Source organism: Triturus cristatus, chromosome 7, assembly GCF_964204655.1.
Source record: "Triturus cristatus chromosome 7, aTriCri1.1, whole genome shotgun sequence".
Lineage (NCBI taxonomy): Eukaryota > Metazoa > Chordata > Amphibia > Caudata > Salamandridae > Triturus > Triturus cristatus.
Window position 1 is genome coordinate 1,845,510,649 of NC_140590.1, and position 23,951 is coordinate 1,845,534,599.

The 23,951-nt window shown below is 46.2% G+C and overlaps 1 protein-coding gene across 2 annotated transcripts in view; it reads right to left on the reverse strand.

Annotated features, from left to right (window-relative positions):
* LOC146813411 (uncharacterized) overlaps positions 1 to 16,988 on the reverse strand; it is a 53,722-nt gene extending 36,734 nt beyond the window's left edge. For both annotated transcript variants that reach the window (XM_085614759.1, XM_085614760.1), the window contains exons 1-2: positions 16,402 to 16,988; positions 14,912 to 15,013 (exon numbers count right to left, since the gene is read on the reverse strand). In XM_085614759.1, the coding sequence (XP_085470885.1) occupies positions 14,912 to 15,013; positions 16,402 to 16,783 (484 nt within the window). In that variant the 5' untranslated portion in view covers positions 16,784 to 16,988. The remainder of the gene's footprint in view (positions 1 to 14,911; positions 15,014 to 16,401) is intronic.
* Between the last annotated feature and the right edge of the window lie 6,963 nt (positions 16,989 to 23,951).

Genomic DNA, 23,951 nt, shown 5'->3' on the forward strand with positions numbered 1-23,951 from the left:
CATGGTGTCGCTAAAACAGGTGCTTGACATAAGGCTTTCTTTAAGTCTTCAAAAGCTTGTGTATGTGCCTGGGTCCAAGGGAGGACAGTCGAAGTCGCTGCCTCCTGGGTTGTCAACCGAATGAGTGGCTTTACTAGAAATGCATATTGGGGAATCCATTGTCTACAGTATGAAGTGAGACCTATGAAGGCCTGCACCTCCTTTTGTGTCTTGGGTGGTGGCATGTTTATAATTAACTGGATGCGATCAGGTGTGAGCTGTCTCCCCCCCTTGGACAGCAAGTGCCCAAGGTACACAACTTGCTGAACACAAAATTGCAGCTTCGAAGGGGACACCTTGTGCCCCTTGTCGGCCAGAAAATGTAAAACCGTCAGTGATGCTTTTTCACCTTCGGGTTCGCTTCGGGCGGTGATCAGCAGATCATCGACATACTGAAGCAGGGCAGTGTTAACAGGCATGTGGATACTGTCAAGTTGTCTTTTCAGTGCTTGGCTATAGATGCTGGGGCTTTCTGTGAATCCTTGAGGTGCGCGTGCAAATTTGAAGCTTCGTCCATTTAAACTAAATCCGAACAAATATTGGCTTTCCGGATCAATTGGGACGCTAAAGAAGGCGTTCTTGAGGTCAATTACAGTAAAGAACGTTGCTTCTGAATCAATAGCTGTCAATAATGAAGAGATATCTGGAACCACGGGGTATTGTGGTACAATGCATTTATTCAATTCGCGCAGATCAATAATTAATCGATACACTGGAGATGCTTTTGGATCAGTTCGTTTAAGAATTGGAATAATAGGAGAATTACACACATTGGAGTCAGTTTCCACAACCACTCCTTGTGCAATGAGCTCGTCAATGATTTGCAGCAAAGCCACTACAGCATCTGGAGGTAACTTGTATTGTCGGATTCGTGGTAATACCACTCCTGCTTTGAGTGTGACCAGATATGGTGTAATATGCATACAACCTACGTCAGTGGGGCCTTGTGCCCATAAATGTGCAGGGACATTCTGTAACCTGTGATCCATGTCTCTAAATACATAGTGACCTTTAAAGTCACGCAAAAATAGTCGTACCCCCTCCGGGGAACAACATATTACAGCTCCCAGAGCTTTTAGTGTCTTTATACCTAACAAGTTTTCTGGGCATGATTTTGTAAGCAATAAATCTGTAGTCCGTGTCAATGGACCAACTGCAAGAGGCAGAGGTTGCGATACTTCATTAACAATAGGTTTTCCTGAAAATCCAAGGGAAATATTCTGTGAGCCTGAGAGGGGTGCCCCTGGAACCTCGTCGTGACTTATAGTTGTTCTGCTTGCCCCTGTATCAATTAAAAACTTTCTGTCTTTCCCTAATACTGGACTATGTACATAAGGACCCTCTTGATCTACAGGTACCTCTATAAGGGGTAAGCCAACTTCCCTCTCTAGGCTGTTTCATGTGTATCGCTGATAATCTGGATAGTCATTTTGTGCATACTGGTACATCTGTTGTGTCGTGTTTTGTGTTGCGGCACTAGGCTGTGGCTGTGGTACCGCTACGGTCTGTTGTGCAGCTTGCATAGGCTGTACGTTCTGAGGTACTTGTTGTTGGATCTGATCCTGTCTAGGTGGACGCGGTATCTCCTTGGTTTTACCCGTAGAGATATTATGTTTCAGAACTGCACAATCGTTTATATAATGACCTGGCTGTTTACAATAGTTGCATGTCCCTTTAACAGGAACTGCTGAATTACTGAACTGTGTCGCACCCTTTTTATGACTGTCAGCTGGAACTGACTGGGCGACAAGCATTTTCATTTTCGTGTCTTTCATACGTCTTTGTTCGTGTTCTTGTTCTTCTCTAATTCTATTCTGGTGGTACTGTAACATCTGTAACATTTGTGATGGGGTATTAGCTTGCCAAGAGCTCTCTACTTTCAATACTCTATTCTTAACCTGAGGCAAGGAATTTTCGACTAGTTTCGTTACAAAAAGATGTGGATATGAATCGCTACTTGCTTTCAGACCGCTATTAATACCAAAACATTTTTCAAATCGGGAATAAAAATCACTAGTGTCTTCATCGGGTTTCTGTTTGCAAGCTGAGATTGCTCCCCAGTCTTCCTTTTTCGTAGTTAATAAACGTGGCAACACTTGTACTAATAATCCTGGTAACGCTTTAGTTTTGTCTCCAAGCCCTAGGCCTGCAGTTCGGGTATTTTCTTCGTTTTCTAATGCTGTCCAATCAATCTTTTGCTCTCCCACCTCCCACTCTTTTTCTTTGAGTTTCTCGTAAATACCGGCAGGCAATAATACTTTCAATATTTTCATAATGTCAGGATAGGTATAACCACCCATGAGTAGCATGTCTTTTATTTCACGGTGAAAACCTGCTGGATCTCTGTCATGGCTGGGCACTACTTTTTTCATTTCCAATAGTTCTATTTTAGTTATAGGCGTGTATACGAACACGCGTCTAAAAGTATTATCATCGTTTCTAACTGGGTGCACTTCGCGTAAGGGATTCTGTCTGTCTATGTAATACGTCTTTCTTTCCATGGAGGGAGCTGGATCGTGTTCTGGACACAGAAAGGCACTATATCTGTGTCGATGTTCTAGAATTATTTTAATTAGATCTGTACCTAGACCTCTCCATTTATTCATGAGTAGTTCTATCAGTATATCAGGTAGGGGACCAGGATCGGAGTGTTGGCCTTTATATAATATGAGGAGATGTTGTATCATGTATATACCAGCTAATCGCTGTTCGTCTGGTGAAAGATTCAAAAACGTATGTACTAGCGCATCATCACTATATTTATCAGAACTGTCAGCCCATTGTACTGCTGACCTGGCTAATTCTTGTTCATCCATAGAATCGAGTACATGGTACCCCATTCGTTCTTGAAGTATTTTATCAGTAGCCTGAAATAAGTGTTCGGGGGTCTTTGGGTTTGACATAGCTGCTTGAAAAATTCTCGTACTTTCTGGACGTATTGGATTATTGAAGGATCTTCCTTTTCCTACATAAGCTATCGTCTCTCTAGCTGGTAATTGTAATTGTCCTGTTGTTATTTCTAGTTGTTCCTCATCCCCTGAGGACTCGGTTTTATCTGCATCTGTTTCTCTTTCAGGCTGTTCTTTTTCACATATGTGTTCTACTTTTTTTCTGATCCTTCGATACATACTTTCTATACTATTCTGTTTATCATGTTTTCCGTCTGCTATATTCTGGCCCCATTTGTTAAGGGCTCTCATTTCTTCCGCATCTACACCTGGCCTATCTCTGTGTCTTATCAGGCAGTTTATGAAGAAGCGTAACAACAGTTTCTGCGTGTCCACTTTCTGGTATGCCATGGCCTCGCCAATACTTTCAGGACCTTGCCCTGTTTGGACAAAGTGATATATTTTGTCTAGATGACCAATCATTCCTGGTAGTATCATTAAATAGTTCGCAACTCGTCGTAGACGTACTGATGATAGCATCATTCTGTCGTCTTTACCTGGTACTGGATCATATCTACAATCTGTAAGAGGCTCTTCAAGTATGTCATAATTCGCTGTTTGCGGTGTACGTTGGTGTGCTAAATCCCTATAAGTCAATCGACGCACTGATGGCGGCGTATGAAAACTTCCTGTCGCACCTCCTGAGGTGCTAGGTCCAAAAGGATTCGTTGGGTGTAAGGTAGGAAGAATAGATGCAGGGAGAAGTGAAGGAACGGGCGGAAGGTTTTGAACGGACGGAGGAGTATGTTGCTGCGGGAGTGGGGACAGATTTTCTCGGGGTCAAGCGCCATTAGCAGGCGGTGTGCGTGGCTGCGGAGGGTTAACATATTCGGGGGCTACATCGTCTAAATAGGAAGAAAGGAAAATGTCCTTTGCAGTCTTGGGGTGCAATTTAGTCGGAAGCAATGGAGGTGGCAGATCTTTCGGTACTTCCAGGGTGGCCTTAGGTAAACCCTCGGCCAGAAGAGGATACATACCATTCATAAGAGTGTTTCGTTGTCTGTCTACTTGTTCGGCTTTTACTCGGATACCTTCCCCAATCAATACGTTTTCTCGGGCTTTGTCTGAATCCTCCCTACTTCTCTCTTCTTTTCTGAGCGCTTTCTCTGTGCGTCTATGCGATTCTTTACGCCATAATTCAATGGCATCTTTCTGTGACTGTCTGGCTTTCTTTTTCCATAATGCTTCTTCTACTCTCATGATGCAATCTGCATCCCATGTCCCAGTAGTGGGCCATCTCTGATTCTCTGCTAAATCCTTGGTGTAGTCTACCCATAATTCGAGATATAATACGGCATCTAGGCCATGTTTATGGTACATAAAGTACCCTGGAGTGTCCCTAGGTGGAATGGGAACGGCTTCCTCGAGTATCCCTTTCCTAGTTTTTATCTGTCTTAATTTCGAGAATAACGGCATCTTGAACCTTGCTACTTGGTTTTTACTCGGACTTGAACACAATTAATACAATAAACACAATAATGAAGGTCGAACAATCACTCATACCACGACATTTAAAACATATTAAAACATTTTAGAACGAACAATAATAATTAGAAAAAACTAGTTAACTGCATAATACTAGATATACTGCTAAACAGTACAGATACACTGCTGAAACAGTGCAGACCAGGTCTGTGTACCCAAACCCGTCTTGACCGGCACAAACCAATGCGCACGTCTAGATGCGTCCCCAGCAACGGTACTCACCGGGAAGCACGGAACGGAACAGAAGGCCTCGGAAAGTCTGGTCTGGACTAGACCAACCTGGACTAGACTCGACTCGTGACTTAGTTACTTCGGAACTTCGGAATCTGGTGGGCCTCTGTATACCTCGGATCTTGCTCTCTCAGCTAGGCTCTGGTCGGGATCCTCCGCACTCCTCACCGCCTCGTCTGGGTGTTGATCGCAGCCTCAGTCACCTCCGTTGGCCTGAGGGAGGTACAGGAAATCCTGCGGGTACGCGTAGTTGTCCGTCCGGCTGTGGCAGGAGACCGGGTCTGCAACGCACCTCCGGCGCGTGGGGTGTGAGAGGAGTCCCTGTTCGGGCGCCAATTTTGTGGTAAATTTAATTACCTAGACTTAATTTATGCGGTAAAATTAAATAAGAATAACTCAGTAAAAATAAGAGGCAGAATCCGTGGCATTTGAGGTCTAAAAATGGGTTTATTCCTTACAAAGGAATTGGTTCGAACCAGGCAATCGTATTCCGTCACCACTAAGGTTCGGGAAGGGATAGAGCAATACTTTATTGACAGGTTGTCATATATATAGTCAATGCATTACAGTAAAGACATATGCAGAAGGCGTGACAGTTGAGAAGAGAGATAAGAATACACATACGTAATGAATCAAGGCGTTACAATAGGCGTGTACTTAGAAACGTCATTATGATTATGACACAGGTGGGTGGATCCATAAAAGAATCCTGCTAAGTCAGCAGAAATACATGACAGAGATGTGCGCGCAGTAGCATGACGTGTGTTTGACGTGTAACTGGAGGGTGAAGGGGACTTGACATTTAGCCCTACATGAGGAGACAGAAGTCTGGGATGTCAGAACAACCTAATCCCAAATCGTATCTAATATCTTGTGTTTAAGGAACTGTATTATCTGGAAGGGAAGGTCACTCAGGCAGAGGCTATCCTATACTGACTTCTAGTGCGTGTATAAGCGTCTATGTGTCTACATGAGATGCGAGGGGGCATGGGCCTACCATGGCAACAAAAGCCATGAATTACTTGCACGGAGACAGTAAGGCCGGGCCCTTTGCTCTGTAGCTGGAAGGATGTTTACCTAAACTACTAGACAGGAATGCATTTCTCGAGGAGCGGAGCAGATAACTTGAAGGCTGAATACAGTCTTGGCAGGCAACAGGCCGGGCCAGGCACCGTTAGCCGCGCAGGAAGTAAGACGAAGGTCATGGATACAGATGTAGGTCCAGGCTGGAGCATTCAGAGGCAGAAGGCAGGAAAAGCTTGATGGCAGAATTCAGGGCCTACCTTGCCAGAACTGAGAAACGTGAAAAGTATACCATATAAAGACGGTGGCAAGGCATACTTAGGAACGGAATATTCGACCCATTCATGGCGGATCTGAAAGAGGACATGTTGACGTTGGACGCATATGTATTTGCGTCTTCATGGCTTGAAGTGGAGGGAACATACATGTACTTGTAGCATATACATGGAGCCGTTGGGGTCTAAGATAGGGGACACAATTGATCATAAAAATTCATATTTCCTCAGCTTGCCAAGGCTTGTTGGGTCCTAACTCGACATCTACGCCACCAGCAAGAGCCTGCGTGGAACAGCTCACCTCCTGGTCCTGGACGACCTCGACGCCTCCTGGTACCCGTGGCTGCTGCGACAAGCTTCATCTCTTCACCTGCATCTTCATGACATCGCCTGGTTCCTTCCTGGTTCCTTCCTGGCTCCTGGCTGGTGACCTAGACTCTGTCCCCTCTGCTTGCAGGTCTCCTTCTTCCTGATTCCAATCTTGGGATCCACCGGACACTCTTCACTGACTGCCTGTCAGCATCTTTCTTCAGGCATCCATATGAGTCGACGACGAAACCCGACACAAGTTCACACCTATGCACGCGCAGCCCGTGGGCTAGGTAAACCGAGTACTTCGGTGCTCACGTGGGTATTGACTATCCTAGGGTCTAGTCTCCAAGTCTCTAACTCCTAGTTACTTCTGAAGTGTCCCAAAACTCTTCAATTCTAAATACTTCATTTCTATCGACTTTTACGCATTACGCGTGAGTGTTTCGACTCTGCACCTGAATCTCGTGGGCCTCCCACTTCCTAACTCTTGGTAGTGTAGTGTAGCCCCAGCGATTCCCTAGGCCTATCCTGTGTTCGTGACAGTGGTTTTTATACCTCTTACTTAGTATATGGTTTGCGTGGCCCCTAGGGCCTAACTGTATTACTTACCTGTGTAACTTATGTATGCTTGATTAAGATTGTGTTGTACTTTCCTCTAATCTCAAAGAGTGCCGAGGATATTTTGACAAGAATAAATACACTTTATTTTATATATATATCTGTTGTGGTGTCCTTTCATTTGATATTCAAGGGGTTACAAATGGTATAACAGCTGGCTTCACATGCCATTCAGAGTTTAGCCTAAGACTGCTCTTGTCCATGCTACCACTAGGATAGCAGGTCTATAAGGTTGACTTTACAACCAATCACCATAAGGGTTGTTTGGACTGATACAAGGTGTACACTAGAATTAGTAACATCATATATCAGGCCAACTTCTCACACTTGAGACAAGTGGGAGCAGGTCCAACCCTCGAGGTCTTTCGCCACGGATTCAACAGGAGCAGCCCTTCTCTTTCTGAAGTCCTGTATTGTTTCAGTAAGTGCAGCAGGTGCAGTGTTCCTTGGTGCAGCTTTTCATTCCGAGTTCCACAGGTTCAACAGGTACAGTCCTTCTATTCTTTCAGAGCTCAGCAATGTTCTTGGGCTGGTAGCCAGGAGTGCCACTTTTATACCAATTTCGACTGTGGCTGTAGAGGACTCCCTAGTCAATAGGGCAACAATTCCCATGGGGCAACCCTACCCACTCTTACATCATTTCCTGTAGGGGTTGGCACTAAACAACCCCACAGTGAATCTCCCTGCCCAAATCCCAGTTGTTGGGACACTTCTTTTCTGGATCCGAGCTAGAGGCACACCCCTGAGGTGTGTCCAGTATTATTAGCTACCCCTGCTGGGGAACCAGTTCTGCAATGGGTTTTTCCCATGTTTGGGAGAGATGCAAGCCTGTCTATCTACACAAAAGGAGTGGTAGCCTCTTTGAAGCTGAGCCATCTGTGGCCATAACCCTCTGGCCATCCTGATGGGGGGGGGGGGGGGAGGACACACCTCCTCCCACTCAGTCTTTCTTTCCTGTTCCTGGAAGCACTTCACATCTCCTGGTAGGAAGTCTGCAGGCTGTCTAAGGTGACAAGTGCTGTAGTTAATCAGAAATGGCTACTGGAAGTTAAGAGCGGGAAAGTGGTGACTTTCTAAAGTCACCTTACTATTAAGTGACTATATTGGACTTCAATAATGAGTCAATTTTAATGAAACAATTTAGTTTCTTGGCCTACTATATTTGGCGGTCCCAATTGAAGGTTCGCACTTATAACATTGGCTAGTGAAACTCCATGTTAACAAATGGGATGACCTTTAATATTTAGCACCCTGCCTTCAGGGCTACTAAGGCATTCCAGAGAAGACTTATAAATATTTAAAAGGAAGGTTTCGACTTTGCAAAAGGGTTGATTTTGCCATGTTGGGTTGATAGTTCAAAAGCTCCCAAACTAGGATGCGAGGTCAGACCTAAAGCCATGCTTTCACTTTTCCACTGCAGTAGTCGCAAAATGAGTGCTGCAAGCCACTAGTGATATTCAACTTAATATATTGCTCTGGGTACACGTTGTACCATATAGTAGGGACTCATAGGAATATTAAATACGCCAATCAGGGATTAGGCAATTGCACTTACACTTTAAGGGTCACATCACATGCCCTGGGGCCTGGTCAGCAGGGCCAGTATACTGGGGGTGATCTTACAAATATATGTACTCTCTAACAGCTATTAAAAGTCCAAGTCAATTGTGACAGCTATCTTTTAATGAATATTAAGGAAAAGTGACTTTTAGAAACTTATTTTTCCCCTTCCTGAAATTATTGTAGGCTAATTTGCATTGGCTCTCCAGCTTCTCCAAGCTAGTCAGTGCCATTAAATATGTGTTTAAAGGACACGAAGTGCCTCCCAAGGGAAAATAATATGCTGACCTGAATGGGCAGGGAGAACTCTTCTGAACTCCACAGAATATGTAGGGTGGGGTCTCTGGTCCTTGTGACCTCAAAGTGTCAAATAATGCTTAACAAGTCTATTTAGCCACATGTCACACTTGGGGCAAAATTAAAAGGGAGAGAACACTATAATATACCAAGACAACTCATGTGTATCCACGGTCCGATTCCTGGAGGACCCTGCTTTTGTCCTACCGGATACCTGTCTCTGGGTTTGTCGTGGGTGCAGTCCCTGCCGCGTGCTGGATTTTAGTATTATATGTGGCAGAACAGTAGGATATCACACACACTTGTTTATAGTGTGGCTGTAGACCTTCGCCATCATAAAATCCAGACACATGATATTTTGGGCCGGTTTGGCCCTGGAAACATTTAACCCATCGTTTAGGACATGCCTAGGAGTCACACCGCCTCCTATCTGGTTCAATACATAAATGTGGTACCTTCAGGCACCCACTTCAGAACACTTTCTGGACCTGTGGAAGATCAGAAGAGGACTGGACCTGCTGGCTGGGACCTCAGAGGAGCCCTGAAGGACTGGACCTGCTCCCTTTTGTTCCCAGGACAAAGAAGTGGACTCCAAGGGTCAGTTAGCTGACCTGTGTGGCTACAAGGAGACAATAGGCTGCAAGAGGCGTTTTTCTGGAAGTACCCAGCTGACCAGTGGCGACCTGGACTGGACCCTGCTATTGGCCTCTGAATGACCCTAGGGCCTAAATACGAGACTGGTGGTCAGAGGACAGCCAGATTTGCCGGGCGTCACAGTGGCAGTCCAGCGACTGCCACACTGGAGGTTCGACCGTCCTATAACGAGTTGGGCGGTTGGACCACCGTTTCACTGCCACAGCCGCTAGTTAACAGACATTCCCCGTGCGGTGGCCTGAGGGCCGAAATATGCTTGTTGTGCCCCGAAGCACAACCAAGCATATTACGACTTTCCTCATCATCACGGCCGCCATGGAGGTTCTTCCTCCATGAAAAGGCTGGCGGTGAGGAAAGAAAGGGGGCCCTACAGAGCCCCCTCTTGTTCCGGTGTACAGGGGTGCATGCAGGGTGGACCATGTTGTGCCCCCCTGTTTTTCTGCACCCCCAGTCCTGCACAAGACGAAATGCAGGACATGGTGCTTTTCTTCTTGTGCAGGGACATGCACCGGCAGTCCCGCCGAGGTGCTGTTTCAGGCTCACACAGAGCTTTTAAAGAGCACTGCTGCAGGACCACCACGCTGCCCGCCCGACCACAAAATTAATTATATTGTAGCATGCGGGCGGTGGCAATTCTTAGCGTGCTGCCTACTTCCACACCACCAAAAGTTGTAATCAAGGCCTTAGTGGCTCCCCTGGGATACTTTAGAAGTGTACTCCTGTGGTGGATTTAATCTTAAAAGACTAATGTGTCGATTTACAGTTTGGCTGACAAGATTTTATTTAATCAGGGTCATGTAGTAACATACTCAGTCTCCCTGATAGAGGCCCTGCCTGACAAATTTTGTGGTGTCCTTCAGCCCAGCAGACATCTCTAGCGTTGACAGGCACTGCTGTTTTTATTCCCCCCCCCAAAAATCAAAGTGGGATTTTGTTGTGGAAAATAAAAAAAGCTGCCCCCTTTGTCATGGGAGTTTTTACCCATGAGAAGGGGGGCATTTTGCAGTTTTCACTTACCTTTACTGCCAGGTTTTACCTGGCAGTGACAGACCGTGAAAACTGGGTTATGTGTTCATCCACTCTAAATCGAGTGGGCGGACACTTGGCCAAAGCTCTGACAGCCCTCACCCTATCGGGCAGTGGAGGTTTTGGTCGGCGGTGGAGACAGAGAAGTTACCGCCGTCGACATAATGAAGCTCTGCCCAACTCTAAATGAGACCGGAGGACCTCCAGTTTGACAGTACTCTGTTGCAATAGCGATGAAGTACACTCTCCGCCAAACTCTAAATCAGCCCATAAATCAGAAGGTAAAATGTTTGACTTGTTCGAGCCGGATTGGTTTTCTGACTCGCGCTTCCTTGCGCTCATCCTCAAATTGCTCCTAGGTCCCGTTCTACGGAGACAACTGACATATTGAAGGTTTGTGCTTTTCAACACTATTTCTACATAAAACTTTATAAGTTCATATCCCTGGTTACCCTGCTTGGATTTTTGTTATTTTGTTAATTACATTTGTCTATTTTTCTTGGAACTTTGTACTGTTTTGCATTTAGACTTCATTAATGTTGTGATATTTTATAAGTATTTTGCACATTGCCCTAAGTTAAGCATGTCTGTTCTGTGCGGCAGTTACCAGGGGGTGAGCTGAGGTTAATTTAGTTATTTTGAGTTTTCATCCTGACATGGGTTGTTCTTATGCCTTGCGGTGGGTAGTCACACAAGCCAAATAATATTCACTTTCAAACACAATGGTGTTGCTTGGATAGGGATTATGTTCTGGGCTTTCGTTTGTGTCAGAGCAGCTGTGCAGGGCGCAGGAGTTTCCCGGTTGGGAGAGCCGCAACTGTGGAGACTGACTGAAGGCTTGAAGGCAGGCATGCAGGCAGCTTGAGTGGGTAGAGCGCAAGACAGGCTCCCTGCAGCCCCACTTGTCCACGATCCTCCGCAGACGCTGGTTAAAAGGCCGCCACCAGTGGCAGCAGCAGCCACGGAGGACTACGGCGGCCCAGAATGACGCGGCAACGCTGGGCAATTGTTGGGAGGTCCACTTGCTGGAGCCTCGGTTTCGCCTGACCGTCTGTCTGCCCCACTCAGTGAACAGTTGGAAACAGGCTGGGTCTGGGTCAGCCGGCGTGTCTTCAACTCTCCATTTCTTTGACCGCACTGAGCTGAACATTTGTGTGGGCTACTCCCTTGGGCATTGCCTTGCCCCGCTGACAATCCCCCTTCTTCCTATAAGCTATCCCCCACAGACTGCCCTGTGGAGGAGTAGAGAGGGGCAAAGGAGTATCAGTGGAGAAGGCCCTCCTCCGCCTCACTGTCACAACCAGGTTACAACCAGGATTGGCCCTCCACTCTGACCCTCCAGCCTGCTCTGGAAATCGTCGTTTGGGAAATTACTGAAGGACACCTGGAGGGGAGGACAGCCGCTCAGCGTGCGATTAAATAGGGTCAAATCAGGCCAAATGAGGCAGCCCCAATGCCCTCGCCTGAGGCCCAGCCTATTCGGAGAAATTGCTACCTCCACAGAGCAGCCAAGGGCCCAAACCATGAGGCAACGAGGAGGGCACTTCCATTTCTCAAAGTATGAAAGTCATCTCACAGAGCATTGCACCAACGGCGAGCTAACGCTCTCGAAAAATGGAAGGATCAAAAATCTAAGTCACGCAGCACAATACAAAAAAAATATCTAAAGAAGGGGGAAGTGCAGATGACAACTCAAGATGGGTCATGTACACCCCTCTCCTTCGGTGGGGTGTCCAACCTCAGCCTCAATCAGACAAACCAACCAACCTTGGAGACCCTGGTAGCTACTAAATCTACCAAAGACGGAGATTGTGTAACCCCATTAGAACCCACATACTCATCTATCGTAAGGGCTCGCATGGACAGTAAAAGGGCTAGCTATATTAGTAGCGGAAGCCCCTCAGAAATGGAAAAAAAACCTCAATAGATGGACTTTCTTTTAAAAAATCCCATATTATTCAGCCATTGACCCCTTGGACACCTCAGACTCAATTAAGAAAAAAGAACCCAATGGAGGCCCAGCAGCTACCCCAGCCTCCACTGCGGGTACAATCTCGCTCATAACTCCGTCTCCCACAACAAATAGCAAGCACAACCAGGCGCAACCACACTTAATAGCACAGTCATTGATATATCTTCTGGAAGTCCCTCGGACAGCCTGTTGGCGGACATGGACTTAACTAGCATGACAGAGAAAGACCCAGGAGTCGAAAAGGGGATTCGCCTCTCAAGAATAGCCTGGAGAAGGCACAACACCATCTTAAACTAAACTCTATAATCACGGCTGCACAGATTTACAGCTCCAAGGAAATAGGCACAGGCGTTACAGGACAACAGGTCATCGCAATCTGCAGCCTCTGGACCACTGATCAAGCAGCCTATAAAAATTTTAAAGGCAGCCAAAGGAGAGCTAACACCGGCAAGGACTCGAACGGGGAATCTATAGAGTCCAGGCAAACATTTGAGCAGCATGAGCTTTAACCCCCAGCGGCTCACAGCTCCACGCCAAGTTCAAGCATTATGCAAAGCCTAATATTATCTGCATCTAAAAATATTACAAACATTGAACAAGACTCTATTGGCTTCTATAAATGCAACTTTAGCAAATACAGCAGAGGCCCTGTCATGGCAGTCCGATAAATTGGAATTGCAACTTGACCTAATTCAAACCCTGGCTATCTCAATACTAAAGATAGAGGAAAAAAAAGTAATTGCTGGGTACCCTGAAATTTATTTTGCAAGACAGTTTCAAACAAACTCAACCCGTGGTCCACTTATTTAAGGACGGCAGTAGTAGTGCTACAAATCGACCTGCCCACTCTAAAGACTTCTTCACTTACGTCTACTGCAATAAAGAGTAATGAAAAAAACAGATTAAACTACTTTCCAAGACCACAGACTTGCAAAAAAAATAATTCCACACCGCCATTAAGGGCCCTGGCAGCATCATACAACAATGACAGCCAAGTTGGACTCCGGGCACAACCTTATCTTAACTGCACAAAAGGGAAAGCTTGCCTGACCCAAATCTTGGCAGTAAGGATGCTGGCATTACACATCAAAGACTTTAATCCTAACTGGCCGCTGCTTTCTAAAGTAGCTAAGTGAAGACTTTGCGGCTATAAATCGGAAACTTTTTTTTACATCTACTGTGCAGCTGTTCGATGTTGCTCGACTCCCACCGATCCTTATTAAAGCCACTCTTAATTCATGGTATAAGAACCTGCAATGAACTGGATTTTTAGCACCATGGTTCCCGTCGTATTGGCAAGAATAGGCACATTTTTCAAAGCAGTGCAGGACTTCCTTAAAAACTCACAACAAAGCACTGAGTTGATCAGGAACCGTTAACTCTTGGCTTTTGGATCGCTGACATCAAGCGTTGTGGAGTCTGACCACTCTAATTGAGTTTTTCTTAGATGAAACACTCAATCCATTTTATGGTGGATTTTTAACTCTTTAATTCATTATCTCCATAAAAGATAAGGAAAAGGGAAGAAGGTAGACAGAAAGCCTGCACACCAAGAGTTCTCTTTTTTCGGGCATAATAGGCCAGCTACACTGTAGGGTCTTGCAAGGAACCATTATTCTCTTTTGCCTTCGTATACTATGCTTTTTAAATGTTTTCTATTGTCATGGTTTTAAGTAATCTACACAAACTTTGTATTGCCTACTCCACTTTCTTACACACTTAAGGAATGTAAACTGTGTCCTTCAGAGAATGTATAAAACTAGCAATCAAACCCTCGAAGGGTTTCACACATTTTACTGGCAGCCGTTGTGTGGTTTCGATTGGGCGGTACGAGGCTGCTGCACATTAGAATGAAGTACCTCCTCCCCATGGGCAAATCAGGATGATGCTAATCACTTTGCCTGCACTTTGGGAACCTCACACGGGCCTCCAGCCCCGCTATGGCGAGAACAATATGCTGACGTGAAATTGTTATGATCAGGGTCACTGGAATGATGTGATTGTGCGACCGTGGCGGATTTCGCATTATTTTTGATTTGCTCTATTTGCCATAAAATCCATCATCTGCTGCATAATCTGAAGATTTAAACAAAAAAATTGTTTCTAGCTCAGGCGGATTAAGTTAGTAAAAACGTGGCGGCACATGTTCACTCACAGTGGAAGGCAAGCCTAACTTGTCATCTTTCATTTCATTTCTGTATTCAATTGGAAAACTGACACTAATGAAGTGAAATATTTGCCCAGACAGTATTACTATGTGGAAAAATGACAAAATACTGAATGTTATCAAAAATGTGGCACATTATGCCATATAATTCAGCTTTTCATGCCATACAAGTTAGTCAACTCTGCTGCATAACTTGGTGTTCCGCTGTCACATAATTCCAGTGGCCCTGGTTATGGCAGACGTCCTCATATGCAGTTTTTGATAATATTGTCTATGCCAAGTAAGAACTGGTGAAATACTTTACCCAACATTCCTGCGAGGGCGGCCACCACCAGAAGGACCCCAAACGTTGCGGCGAGAGTCCAGCGAGGGACGGCTACGGTGCCGAGCATGTAACGGCAGCATCCTGAGAAAGGAAAGAGGGACACAGATCAATGACTCACAGTGCACAGTAAAAGTCACTCATACGGGGAGGTTTACTAATTTATAGCAAAACCGGATGCAAAAGCCAGTTGTGTTACATTGCACTAGGGGGAGAGTGCGGATGTATTCTCTCAGTGCTCCCTAAGGCTGCCCACTGCAACGCACACACCATTGCGCCATAGTGCATAGGTGCAAGCATGATGTCCAGCATAGGTTTTGTACAGGAAGGGTATCCTTCCAGTAGACAACGCTATGTTCAGATTAACTAATAAACATGGGTGTCGTGCAATGTAGAACACAGCCAACATCTGAAAAGTTGGGAGAAATAATAAATATTTCTCGTAGTTAGAACATGGCTCAAGGATGTGAGTGAGTGCAGTAGGTAACGCACTGAAGAGCGAGTATGGAATGTAATCTTCGGATGTTTAAAAAGTTAAAACCCATTTTGAGGACTTGTGATTAAACATAGAACTCAAAGACTCTGGATTTGACGCCATATGTGGCTCTGAAAGTTTTCTAGCGACACCCTGAAATTTTGCTTTGAGCCCTGAAGAAGTGGTTTTAAACAGCAAAGCATGCATTTGTTTGGAATTGACCAGGAGTAACACACATCAGTGCATATTATAATAGAAACAAACGGACAAAGAGTTTTCCTATTTCAAAACAAAAAATGTACAATGTACATATAAGATAGGAATAACATGGACTTTAAACTTATGAATTCAATTGAATGTGTGCGCACCAGAAACTTCATAAGAACAAAGGTGCTCTGGATACAGTCATGCTGGCAGAACCAGTCAACTAGATGACTGCAGTTACTGGATTCCCCCAGAAGGCCCTGAATGCGTTAGCAGGCTATACACAGGAAGGAGCGCCATACATACAAACACAACACCGCTATAATAATGAACAACAGCCATATTATGATCACTTATTTTCTCCGTGAGCGAAAACGTGTTTGTTACAAGTTTAAAACTTCTATCAAGGCGTGGCCGCGAGCGCCACCAAGAAGGCTGTGCACTTGTGAGCCTCCGGCGTAGGCGCAGTATTTTTTTCGCACCAACTACCGTAACATGCCGCGAGTACCGAGGCTATGCGGCTCTAGCAGTGACCAGCGACACACCTGGGAGGTTAGGAGGCGATTTGTGGGCAGCCCCGGGAGCATACAAGGCATACATAATTTAATCAGAAACCTGGTCACCATTTGTTAAAATCGCCTTACTCCAGGAGACACTTGAAAATCCGAAGCGATTGAAAAGGTCTTGTGCGCAGGCGAGACCTAAAGAGCCGGTCGCCAGACTGTTATATCCTCATGATAGCACGGATGACATGGGGGCCCTTAAGCATTGAATCCATGGGGTGGGGGCTCACCTTCCACGCCGCCCTCGTGCTCCTCCCGGGGGTGCGCTCCGGCCCCCTCATGCTCCTCCCGGGGGTGGGCTCCGGCCCCCTCGTGCTCCTCCCGGGGGTGGGCTCCGGCCCCCTCTTGCTGCTGGGTCTGTTCTGGGGTGATCGGCAGCTCTGCTTCGGGGCTCACGGCCGCCTCCACGTCCTGACCACGGGCCCGGCTCCTGGGGCCGCGGAAGGGCCCCCTCTGCGCCCCCGCACCCCCAGAGGATGGAGTCTGTTCCGCCTGGAGCAGAGCCCGGGAGGGTTGATCCTCCCCCGGGCCGGGGGCAGAGGGGTGCGCGGAGCTCCGGGGGCCGGCACTCCCCGGTGCCCCCTCTGCGTGCTCTTGTGCCCCCGCCGGCATCTTGCACAGCGCCTTGAAGATTTCAATGTACCTGGTCTTCGCCGGACCGGTGGAGAGTCTGCAGCCGCTCACGAGGAGGAGACACCCGTTTCTCACTCGCGCTCACCAATGACAGCGGGTGCACCTGACTAACAATGAAGCCAGGGAAAAGTTTTTTTTGAAGTGATTATCCCAGAATCACAGGATGTGGACGCGAGCTCGAACGGCGGGGTGTTTGCTCTGCTCACACTCGCAGGGGGGGTCGGAGTGAGCTGGATGGGACCTTTTGTTCTCTGTGACACCGCGTTTTCTCCTTTTAATTGCCCTTTCAATGATAATGAAGTTGCATTGCAGAAGAAGGAGGAAAAATGAACACATCTCTCTGCAGGCTGCTGGGCTGAGCAGCCCTCGTTCTTTGAAGCTCTTAACAGTTTTCACAGAGGGCTACAAGTCCTTTATTCTCTTTTGGAATAAAGAGTGTTCTCCGTCCAAACATTTACTGCCTTTAGCCTGACGCTTTGATGCCCGATTACCGGGGCGCATTTAAACCCGCGTGAAAGTGTAGCACCGGAACATGAGCCCCACCCAAGGGCGCAGGAAGAAAAACAAGCACTTGCAATGCAATAGGTTAGAGTTAGAGCTATTGCCCCTGTAAATGACAATGTCTTTTACCCATGTGTTTCAGTTTGGATTGGAGTGCACTGCATGTATTTGGTTTGGAGAGGGATTGTATGGGCTGAACTGGAATGGTTAGTTGAGGACTTGTGTGGTGTGCAGTGCAATTATGTAATGTAATGTTGTATTTATATAGCACAACTATCACTCTGAGGAGCATTTTGGCGCTGAGAACAGAAAAAACAAGCATTTACAATGCAATGGTCTCGGCATTGGTAAAGTTAGAACTATTGGCATTGCTAATGACATTATTTTTGTTTATGGTTTTGTTTTTAAAACATTTAAAGAAACGGCAGTCATGAGCAATGCCAATAGCTCTAACTTTAACAATGCCGAGCCACAGTCCCTTTCGCCCACTCTCCATTGTCAGCTTGCTGTCCCTGCCCCTCCCACCCGGAGGGTAGACAGACGTGGCTAGAGAAGCAAGGAGGAGATGGTGCCGTAAGCTGACAACTCAAGGTGGGGAATCAGCTCTGGCTAGCAAATGGACAATGGAGGGAGTGAATGGGGGAAGTACATGGACAAAGGGGTGGTGGGGAGCAAGAAGAGCAAGGTAAGGTGGGTGAGGAGGAACCAACAACGGCAACTTAGAGATGGTGAAAAAGAGGAATACAGCAGGGAGAGACGTACAAAAGAGACAGCTGGAAAGCACAGGTACTCTCAGGGTGCTTCAACAAAACCAAAAAAAAGTATTGTCTGAAACGTGAGTAACACGTCCATGCTCCAGGGTAGGAAAAAACATAAAAAGTTTAAAGAAAGCCTACATAAGCTGACTAATGAGAAAATAAATAAGAGGCACAATAAAGGCAACCAGGGTAAGCAATAGGTGGGCTCTAAGCCTACTGTAAGCTACCAAAATGTCTCGCAACAGACAGAGCATGTGCTAGAGTACCATGGCTCCCAATGCCGAAACGGAAAAAGGCCTACTGCCCTGTTTAGGCAGTGAAACAGTGCCATGATTAGGGTGCAGATGCCCCTCACCCCGTCTGGACTCCCTTGCCACTGCACCTGCTGCATTATTGATGGTTCGATCTGTTGTGTGGAGAGTATACATGAAGGTTGAAGGAGCATGTGTGTAGACTTGAGGAAGGATCTCGAGTGGAGGGTGGACAGCCGATGTACATAGTGGAGAGCATGGGTGGACAATGCATCTAGATGGGGGGGGAAGACTATTGTGCAGTGGAGACAATGGAAAGAGGATGAACAGAATGAATAGCAAATTCCCAGTGTGACAGCAAAAATGGAGAGTGGGTGTGGACCATGGAGGGCTGATGTTCATGGTGAGAGAAAAGATATACATTCTACACCGTAGATGTGGTGAAGTGGTGTTGAGAATGGATACTGCACAGTATGGAGAGAGCAAATGATGGATAAAGAAAATGTGCAGGCTTAAGAGCAGATGAACAGGGTGTAGAGTACAAGTGCAGGATGGGGTACAAAAGTGGAGTGTAGAGCATACACCTGGGTGGCAATTGATGTAAATGGTAAACAGTGGAAGTTCACTGGAAAGTGATGTAAATATTAACAGTGTGGGCACAGTGGTGTTGATCATGGAGAAAACATGTAAGAGTATGTGGATAGTAGAGAGAATGTGTGGAGACTGTATGAAAAGTGCATGTGGGGGTGAAAAGCAGCTGTGTAGGACAGAGGGTGAATTTACACAGTGGTGAATGAATGTTCAGAGTGTAGAGTGTGTGAGTGGAGAACACATATGAAGCGTCAGGACTGCATGTGGTGAGTGGACAGCCCTTAAGAAGGATAAGCCCAAGTAAACAGCAGAATTACCGTTTTTAGAATAAATGTGATAGCGTAGGTACTGAGCATGTAGAGTGCAGGGTGCAGATGATAGAGAAGTTGGAAAGGCAACATGAGGAGAGTCGAGATCAAATGCGGAGAGGTTAAGTGAGGATGCAGAGAACTGACGTAAATCGTGGAGAAATGCGTGGATTAGGGCAGAAAGCGGATACATTACCTGTAGCGTATGGGGGGGGGGGGGAGGATGTGGCTTTATGAATGCAGTTTAGAACTGAGGAGCCATGTTCGAGTCTCAGCATCGCTCAATATCCTGTGATTCTTGGTAAATCACTTAATTGCTTTGTGTCTAAAAAATGAACCTATCCTGTGTAATATAAATGATGCTGTGATAAGGCGCTCCAAAACCTTCGGGTCGAAATTGCACTGTTTAGTTAAAAATAAACGTGGAAGGTAAAGAACAGGGTAGATTGTAGATGTGGATAGAAAAATACCAAATGTATTCGAATATGGCTCAGAGCGAAAGGTATCCCTGTGCCCTCTTGTTTAAAAAATAGGAAAAGTTTCAAAGCTCTCACCTTGGGGGATGGGGAGGATGCCTCGTTAGTCTCGGTTTCTCCCTACTTATCTCACTACACGCAATCCCTTCCTGCCGGTTTAACATCCTACACCTTTGCCAATTTAATCGCAGCAAAAACAGATACAGCTAGAGATATATTTATTTCCTAAGGATAACACCAAAACGCTCTGCTCGAAGCCTCTGCATGTCCCTCGGTTTCAACAACATGACCTGGAAGTGGAACAAAGACCAGAGGGCACGTAACCTGCCTGCTGGATTGACCACAACAATCCATTTGCTGATTGGCCTAAACGACCTGGAGGAGGGCAGATGTCACAAGGTTGGTTGAAGGGGAGCCGGTGTCCATTATACAACAACAATCTTTATTAGATCGGAGAATGTAACAAAAAGATAGACAAATCTCCAGGACCTGGTTCGAGGCCCAGCCCACCGGCAAACTGATCTGAGAAAAACAAGGCATGCATGCAGGGGGAAAAAAAGTTCAGACCAAAGCGAACGGCAACTAGCAGCTTTGAAAATGATTGGAGATTAATGCCGGTCAAAGGCACAGAGGGCAGAAAGGCACAGAAACGAATGGCACAGAAGGGCACCAAAAACGTCAGGAGCAGAGGGCAGAAAGGCACAGACAGAGAGAAAAACGAGTGGCGCAGAGAGGCACAAAAAACGAAGGAAAAACGAGAGGGACAGGAGCAGAGGGCAGAAAGGCACAGTATTTCTATGATTATTTTGCAGAGTTCACTCTGTGTAACCAGTGCACGCCGGTAAGTGAGATTTCATTTTAAAAATCTACACGCTGCGCTGAATCATATTAGCGAATTTCCTTTTCTTTTCACTACTGCCAAATAAATAATTGTGCTAGCATTATCCACAGAAAACACCTCACACCTCATTAAAACTGACAAATACACTGCTCTGACCCTTGTCTCCACAAACACCAACCTGACTCTGGTCTGGGATGGACATGAACAGAAAGTGATATCTGATCCCTGGAGCACCGCCCAGCGCCACGAGGACCTGCACAGGGCAGAGTGGGCGCTATGCAAATAGGAATTACTATTTATTCGTCATGGTAAAGCGAACCTTGAATACAATATGGACAATGTAGTACCGATGATACATACATGGCACACGTTAATGCTATCTGGCGGTTCTAGTAACGTTTCCAAGGCACTGTTTGGCCTCTCGCTTCGCCCGCGCCGCAGAATGTCAGAACAGCCTTGGAAGGCGAGGGCACCGCTGCCTGGTTTGGTGTATTGCACGTAGAAGTGGATTTGTAAGGTTTTCATTGGTTCACAGTTCTCTCTGGAATGACGAAAACCCCGAGAAGGGTTTTACAGGACCGGAGACGGCACCCCGCTGTTCCACACAGACGCAGCAAGTATCTGTTTTGAATGAGGAACATAGCTGCCACTCACACAAGGCTGACTTCTTTTATGACGGTTTTTGTTGCTAATATGTAAAATCTTCTCGATATAGTTGAATTACGACACTCTGTAACTTTCTGAGCTCTCTGAACAGATGGTTCTTTTTTTGCCGATTTATATAGCGCGAACTCGACCCGAAGGTATCGGGGCACCTCACCCGAGCACCCGTTACGTTACACAAGGACACATTCATATTTTGGTAGGCGCGGGGAGATTATTTCCCAGAATCACCGCATGTTGGGCAGAGGCTCGAACGGAGGTCCCCAACTCCAAAGTCGGCATCTCTGGCCGTGAGGCCACATCCCCTCCCCTCTTTTTCACAAGTACGTTGTGAAGTTTACCATTCCGGTGCACGTGTTCTACTGCAGCCCCAGGGAAGCCGGTCGCTTTTGAGGCCAACCTCAGTGCACAGGTGCGTGAGGGCGAGGGATAGTGGGACTGAGGGGCAGCATTAGCTCTGACAACACAACAAGCACTCTCCCTCACGCCCACCCTGCCCCACACATCGGCTGCATGCAACCAGAGCTTACGGGTTTATAGACAAACAGTGCGCGCAAGATCATAACACTTGTCAGCCTTCCTGCGGTACCTTCCATAGGACTCCAGCACTTAATATTTTACAAATTAAGCACTGAAGCGGCTCGCATACCCTGACTGCGAAGCGCCCCGAGACCGCCGACTCAAGAGAAGCAGCCAAGGCTGGCGGAGAGCCGGCAGATTCAAATCAAATGAGAAAGCAGAAGACGGCATCTCTTAGAACATCGCAATTGAGGTTAACTTCGCAGGTCATTTGCATTCTAACCATTTTACACCTTTTGCTAGAAAAACGAGCTATTGCGACTACAGAGACTCCACGCATTTGTATATACTAACCCCCCCTCCAAAAACGAGCCGAGGGCACCGAAAGACACCACCGCCTTTCTCCGAGGCAGAGCAGAAATGCCTCGGAGAAAGGCAGCGTCCTTTTCGGATTCGGGGGCGTGTTTTGCTGTTATCTCCTCCAGCCATTGGCTGGAGGAGTTAATGAAACGGAATGCAAAAAACACGCCCCCCGATCCGAAAAGGACGGGGCGTAATCGGAGTGACTGACCTCTTCTCCAGTGGCTGGCCAGCATTCAAGAGGTCAGCCAATGGAGAACAGGGGAGAAGAGGGGCGGGTGCAAGCCCCTCTTCTCCAAGTCATTAGATCTCGCGAGCGAGACTGCGCAAGCGCAGCCTTCGCTAGCCGAGACCTAAAAAGTAGGGCCTGTCTTTAATGGACACAAGCAATTAAAGTTTGTTGAAACAGCAAATGATTGTTTTGGAAAGTAAATGTAAATGCAAAGAAGCCTCCATCCCCCAGTGCCATGAGACCCTCATGGGTGAGAGCTGTGTTTTACAAGCCCTTGATTGATTGATTGATTGGAGGTTGTCTGCTTTCTTTTGTAGACCATCATCCCTGCACTTTCATTGGCATTCATATGGGATCACAAATCGGTATGCAAATAGTTCATCCTAGACATGTACATTCGACTCTAAAGGTAGTGGCGTATGGAAATCCAATTGCAGTAATTGCTTTATTTTCAAGTCAGCTCCTTTGCTATGTTCCTCCGAGTATCATCCACTTTAATTGGACAAACCTTAAGAACTGCTCAGTGAACTGCAAGAACTGCAAGAACTGCTCAGTGTCTCTGCTCATCAAAGGTGGAATCCTCTTTCCTGGCCACCAAGGTGGTGCCGCATTCCTCACAAAGGAACCAAACGAGGGAGAGCTTCATGCACGCCTAGAGGTCTGTGAAACCAATAGTCGAAGTGGAGGGCAGGCTGGATCTGAAGGGCACAACCTGACAATACCTTTTTAATTTTAGAAAAGCAGTTCCCCTACTTTTTGTCAAAAGACAACCATCCAGAAAAGGTTATTAACTGAAGTGTAAGGCAGAGAGTCTCCTGTGCTGTTAAATAGAGGGAGGAGCAGACAGCAAACCAAGTCTTCTAGCCAAGGTGCCTGTTTCCTGTAAGAAATGTAAATGTGTGCAACTGTTCAATCTGCAAATGTAAAGGGTGCTTGGAAGCCGGTATTGGCTTTAATTGATGGAATCACTTGAAGCCTCCTGGTGACACAAATTCATTCTTTTTTTAGAGGTATTGTAAAAGAGCTACCAGTTAAGATGGGAAGTTTGTGCTTTTAAATGACAGCTGCCCAAAGAACTGCCTAATGACACACATTTATTCTTTTTTGAGCGCTATTGTAAGGGAGTTACCAACTCAGCTGTGAGGTGTGTGCTTTTAAAACAAAATTATAAACAAAACACTGCATTACATACAGTCTGCAAAAATTCTATATTTTGGAAACACTTTTTATCTTAAACCTTTTTGCACATTCCGTGGCAGACTATCTTATACCATGTGATACCAAGTTTAAAATGATGACTTGCATGTTTACAGTGCTTTCTGTCACAGACTGGGACCTTGTAGCACTAAACATACCCAAGTCACTATTTTCCACTGCACCAACCAGGATTGAATTGTGTGACTCACTTTTGCGGTGAATCGAGGTTTTGTAATGTACGATAGAGCATAACCTACTGATTTATATAACTGGTACTACATTTTCATTTAAGCTGTGCATCGTTTTATACGTAGTTACCTGAAGGTGAAAGACCGAAAAAAGTTACAGAATATTTTGGTTTTTAGCCATGCCCGCACGCTCACTTACCCTGCCCTCTTGCACGCAGCATCACACTTCCCATACTTTTTTTTAATGCACTTCGACCCCTGT